At 36.5% G+C, this 6,389-nt stretch overlaps 1 protein-coding gene across 1 annotated transcript in view; it reads left to right on the plus strand.

Annotated features, from left to right (window-relative positions):
- The first annotated feature begins 273 nt into the window (after nucleotides 1–273).
- The window catches only part of LOC107737776 (GRB2-related adapter protein-like), a 13,518-nt gene continuing 7,402 nt past the window's right edge, over nucleotides 274–6,389 (plus strand). The window contains exons 1-3 of the mRNA XM_016549398.1: nucleotides 274–639; nucleotides 716–813; nucleotides 2,347–2,466. Of these exons, the coding sequence (XP_016404884.1) occupies nucleotides 562–639; nucleotides 716–813; nucleotides 2,347–2,466 (296 nt within the window). The 5' untranslated portion in view covers nucleotides 274–561. The remainder of the gene's footprint in view (nucleotides 640–715; nucleotides 814–2,346; nucleotides 2,467–6,389) is intronic.

Consider the following 6,389-nt stretch of genomic DNA (forward strand, 5'->3'; position numbering starts at 1 on the left):
TTCTTTCAGATGAACTCCTCAGCTGATTTGATTCACCTCCAGCTATTTCCAGACAAAGAAGTGCTAGTAATATCTGAGGAAAAGTCTAAACTAACACTTGCTCGGTGACAGATCTGCTCATAAAACAGCAGTCAGGCAAACACATGCGTGTTATTCTTTACTTGTAATACGCAGGTCCGGCTCTCTGATGAGGGGAAGTTTTCAAGAGGCCATTCTTTTCGTCGTCGTCCTCCCATCATTTTTTCTACTTTCCTGTTTCTCACATAGCTGTATTTCCTTCTACAAGAGCACACTGAAACAGGAACTGCCACCCCTGCCTCCCTCCCACATGCTTCTCTCTCTCTCTCTCTCTATCTCTTTTAGACCCACACACATTCTCATGCTTGTTCTCTCGGTTCATTTATCTCTGTGCGGTGTTTGACAGTGAGCGTGTCTCTGGACGGGCTGTTTCAGCGTGGATGCTCTCTGGGCTCGCCCTTTCCTCTCTTCTGTATTCTGTTGCTGTGGTGGGACGTCTACACACATTGATCTTCTGGGATCTGGCTTGACCTCCAGCTCAGGATGGAAGCAGTAGCTCTTTACAACTTTTGTGCCACGGAAAGTGACGAGCTTAGCTTTCAGAAGGGAGATGTACTCAAGGTAAGAGCAGTTTTGTGTTGGTTTATGCATTGCTTGCTGAATGATATGATTTGTTTATGGTCTTTTCTTCCACTAGATCACTAATATGGAAGATGATCCTAACTGGTACACAGCAGAGTTGGTGAACAGGAAGGGCTATGTACCTAAAAACTATATCAGCGTAAGGCCGCACACGTAAGTACAATTTTATGTCTGTAATCCTTGGAAAGTATTAATTTGACTTGTGTTGGTATTGACTTTGGTAGATCAGAATGGAGCACAAGTGAATTGTCTCATTGAGATTAAACAATCTACTGCTTCTCAGAGAAAAAGACCACGTAAATCTCAAATTTGACTCCAGTATACCAAAGTGTGTTGTCATATGTTAGATATGTCAGTATAAATGCAAATATTTCTCATAAAATTCTTCCAGGACCAAATTATTTGAGCTGTTATATTTGATTTTTTTACATTATTTTATAGCTAAGTCAGCATATGCAGTATACAATGTAAACATACACACACAGTATAAAACAATTGTATTATTATCGATGTTGAAAACAGTTTTTGCTGACTTATATTTTTGTGGAAACCAGGATACACAACCATTCAAAACTTTGGAGTAAGATTGATTGATTAAGATATTAATATATTTTTATTCAGCAAGGAAGCATTAAATTGGTCAAAAGTGACATTAAATACATTTATAATGTTACAAAAGATTTATATTTCAAATACGTGCTGTTCTTTTGAACTTTCTATCCTTTAGACAGTCCGATTTTCACAAAAATATTAAGAAGCAAAAACTGTTTTTAAGAATAATTGAACATCAGGAATAATTGATTACAGCTGAGCTGAGCCTGATTTCTCCCAAGGTTTTTTTTTTTCTCCATTTCTGTCACCGCTGGAGTTTTGGCTCCTTGTCACTGTTGCCTTTGACTTGCTTAGTTGGGGACGCTTGACTGATTGCACAGACACTATTAGAAGCGAGCTGAACTGGATGATGACATCCCTGAATCATCAATGACTTTAACTGGAAAAATTACTCTTTGTTATTGTCCTCTTGCATTACTGACAAACTGTTTTCCTGTTTGACACTGTAAAGCTGCTTTGACACAATCTGTATTGTATAAAGCGTTATAAAAAAAAAACTCAAATCTGCATATCAGAATGATTTCTGACGGATGTTCAGGATGTGACACTGAAGACGAGTAATGATGCTGAAAATTCAGCTTTGTCATCATCACAGGAATATTTTACATTTCAAATGATCAAATAAAACAGTTGTTTTAAATGGAATAATATTTCACAATATTACTGTTTTTACTGTATTTTGTAACCAATAAATGTAGCCTTGGTGAGCATAAGAGACTTCTTTCAAAATCATTAAAAAACGTAATTATTTACAACTTATTTGTTTATAAAGATTTTTAGCAGAAACACCAGTATCTGCTGAGCTATGAAAGAGCAACCTTTGTTAAACAGAAATTTCCTCTAGTTTGCCAGTAGTTTTCCACATAGTAATAAAGTGTATAAAAACATACACACAATGCTATTTAAAGGGGTCATATGATGCTGCTAAAAAGAACATTATTTTGTGTATTTGGTGTAATGAAATGTGTTTATGCAGTTTAAGGTTAAAAAAACACATTATTTTCCACATACAACCTTTCTAGCTGTTTATCGCATGTCTAATAGCGCTGCTGTGCCCCTCTATCTCGCCCACAGATGGTTTGCGGGCCGTATCTCCAGACATGTGGCCGAGACTCGACTGCACCAGCTGGAGTGTGGAAGCTTCTTAGTAAGAGAGAGTGAAAGTGCACCTGGAGAATTCTCCATGTCGGTGAGGTAAAATACATCCCAGCCTTCCTAACCTATAGTCTGCTGTAAGCGCTGTTGTTGGGGTCATTGTAATTTGTTGTGAGCTGCATGCCTCTTAAAAGCATAACTAGAAATCGAATAATGGGGAAAAACTGTAGGATCCATCAAAACCCATCTGATCTACTTTGCAAAGGAAGCCAATATATCCTCTGCTGCTTAAGAAAATGTACAATGAAGTTGTCTGAAAATGAGAGCATCAGAAAGCTATTACGTCGGAGCAGAGATTTCATTTAAAATTCATCAAGTGCGCTGGCGCTGGAATCACATTATTATTCTGACTGGCTTGTTACCATCCACTTCTTGATGGCTGAGTTGGGTTTGAATGGTAGAGCACAAGCCTGTCTGGGATCCCGGGAACGAGCTGGCTGGGATAATCAGCGCTGCGGTCTTGAGTGAGGGTTGGCCTCAGGTGTGGAAGCACCGGTTTGGGTTATTGTGAGATTGAATGACTGCACAGCACACTATGAAGAGTGGAATTGGCAGCTGGTCTGCAGGTCCGGTGTTAATGTGTGACACAGCTCTGCATGCATTCCTTGAGAGAGTGCTGTCTGTGGATACAGATTACTAATCAGACTGACACAGGTGTGATCTCTGTTTGATCGAAGAAATCTAACTCTGGCATTTTAGTTTAATGTCCATAAAAGCTGTGAAATGTCAAATCAAGGTCATAGTGCAAAATAAGCAATGTGAATGCCTGGAACGCCTCTGATTTTGTAAATCTTTGATGACTTTGGGTATTAATGCCCAATGCCATCCAGATTTGAACTGGGTTAATGGGAAGAGACCCTAAGAAACCTCAGATGCTCTGATTATTTTATTTTCCACAGTACTCACGTTCCCGTTTTTCTTTGAGACCGTAAGCCACCATTTTAAAGAAGATATCCTGGGATTTTCAGATATGATAAATGTCTGGCCATGACAGCTTCCTCTTTTTGGGTTTCAGCATATTCATTAACATGCTCTAAATACCCCGAGTAAGTGTTTTTTATGAAAATGTACACAGCTTACAAAAGAAACATCAAATAATGTAAATAAGTTGTCACAGAATAACAATATGTGAATAACTACATTTTGAAAAAATGTCAGATAGAAATTTATAATTCCAAGGTGGCGAAATTACATTTTAAAATATATTAAAATAGAAACGTTATTTTAAATTGTAATAATATTTCACAGTATTACAGTTTTTACTGTATTTTTGATCAAATAAATGTAGCCTTATAGTGAGCATAAAAGACTTCTTTTGAAAACATTAAATGTTACCCACTTCATACTTTTGAATAGTAGTGTATTTTTAGTGGAAGTTTTTTGTGCAGGAAACCACTCATTTGAAAAATGCTGTATTGTTTCAACCCAAATATGTGTCAAATATGGACAAACCCAACCATTGGGTAAAAAAATTAATTTAAAAAAATTAACCCAGCAGTTGGGGTTGTCTATATTTGACCCAAATTTGGGTTGAAACAACCCAGCATTTTTTAGTGTACATTAAACACACATTAAATGCATACAAATGCAACTTAAAAACAAATCTTTTATAAACATCGTTTTCAATGTTTGTATGATATCAGCTTTACAGTTTGTCACTGGGGCCATACCATTTCAAAAGTTACTAACTAATGTGAACTTTTAAAGTACAAATAATGTGTACCATTTAGGGGTAAATAAAGTACAAAAATGTACCTTTTAGATTTTAGACCTCAGGGTACCACCCCAGTGACAGCTTTGTACCTTTTTTCTGAGTGTGTACAAAGGAGGTGCTGTCTATCTCATCTGGCTGTGTGCCACAGGTCTAGTCACTCTACTTGGCTGAATGAAGATTGCTGAAGAAGATAACTCAGCTGTGAAATATCTAGAGAACCATCTGCTCCGTTTTAAAGTGGGACACTGACTTACTTGCCAATAAAAACCAAGTTTAGATAGCTTGAGTGGCATGACCACTGCAATGACATTCTTCTATGCATATTAAAGTATACTGTATATACATTAGTTCACAATTGCAAAAGCAAACATTCCTAATCCTAATCCTAAGTATTAAACCCTTCACTCTAAGTGTAACTTGTCCTGCACTATTTGTAATACATACATGATGCTTTAAAAAAGTGGGTCTTGTTGAAAAGTTTCAGAGTGCTGATTTATTTCTAAGTGATTGGACTTTTTTGTCTGGCCAACAATAAAAATCTAGCAATGCCCTAGAAAGTACCCAGAACAATCTAGCAACACCTCAGCAGTCACAAGACTTGTAGGGATAAGCAACCACCCATAACACCCTAGCAACCACCTAGCAACACATTAGTAACCATCCAGAACAACCTATGTATTTTTTTTTTTCTCACCAAGTGGTTTCATTATGTTGCTAATGATAACAAAGCAGAGTATTTTGGCCTGCCAGTCATCTTCAATGAAAGGAGAGAATGCCAGCAAGCAGGTAATCCTGCATTGGGGAGCTAAAGATTCCACTGGGCTGTTCACTAGATAAAATTATTAAACTGTCATTCACAGTGATTCAAAAGAAACAGCTTTGTTACAGCAGTAATGCAACGTACCTTAGCCATTTGCTGTTACCTCGACACATGCAAGATGTACCTGCCTTGCTACAAACCACAACAGCTTTGAAGGTCTAAGCACTGAATGTAGGTCATTGTTAATGACACTGACGGCTGAGAGAAATGACAGGTTTTGCTGATGAACCACCAAATCATGCACGTCTATATTTAATTATAGCTTCTGTCCTCACCCATGCCCTAAACCCCATCACCAGCAGCATATCATGCACAGAAACCTTCAAGCCGTCAAAGTGGATTGACTTTGCTAGACTTTATTTCTGTTAAAACAACCTCATTTGTGACTCAATTCAAGAATGTGCTTGTGACTAGTTTAATCAGCCTATAAATAGCACTGCATGATGAAGCATCTACCATCTGACTTTAAGGAATCTTTTGAGGAAGTACAGTATTTCACATTGACAGTCACAAGCTTTTAGGTTTATTGAAATGCAAGCTCTACGGTTTTCACTTTCTAAAAATGAGCAAGTCTTGGCACTTGGTTTTCAGGTAAACTGAGTGACAAATTGATTTGATTATTGCTGCCCTACAGAAAGCAGAGAGATATGTATTATCTACTTTACTCTGAAATATCAAGATATCTTATCTTGATATTTCAGGACAGGCCCTCGAAAGAAATACAGTTGAAAGAAATGTTGCTGTTTCAAACACTGAATTATTTAAATGTTATCAGTATTTTGAAAAGAACATTTACAGAGCCTCTACCCTAATGCAACTAAAGAAACATCAAAACTTTATTTGGAAGACATGCTGACTAATTGTTGTGAAATGTTTGCCCTGCATTAAGTATAGCTGTTTACAGATCCTAAAATGTAAAAATAAGACAGTGCAGAGAGGATGTTTTGAACCTTACTGTTTTAAACCTGTCATGATTGTTTAAAAACCAGCAAATTCTTTCGTTAAAGTGTTTTGGTTTAAAAGTGTGTGTGTGCGCACTTTTTTTTTTTTTAATAAATTGACAATTTGCTTGATATTTCCGTGCAGGGAAATTCATGCATTTTTAAAGTAATTTTGTTTTGTGGCCCAAAACAGAACTGAAATCAACTAATCATAGCAGAATCTTTATTCTGCTGACATACATAGTTTGTATCTACAATCTAGACACAAGCATGGCAGATCGGGGAACGATGTTTGGAACAGTGTTGTTATTGTTAACTAAAACTGAAATGTTTTCATTAATTGAAATAAAGCTGAAATAAAAGAAAAATCTAAAAAACTAATTTAATAAATGTTGCATTGGCAACTAACTACAATAAGTTTAAGTTAAGCACTAAAATTACTGAAACTGAACAAAAATAAAGCTAAATATATATATATATATATATA

The sequence above is a fragment of the Sinocyclocheilus rhinocerous genome, unplaced genomic scaffold (genome assembly GCF_001515625.1).
Source record: "Sinocyclocheilus rhinocerous isolate Xijiao unplaced genomic scaffold, SAMN03320098_v1.1 scaffold461, whole genome shotgun sequence".
NCBI classification, from domain to species: Eukaryota; Metazoa; Chordata; class Actinopteri; order Cypriniformes; family Cyprinidae; genus Sinocyclocheilus; species Sinocyclocheilus rhinocerous.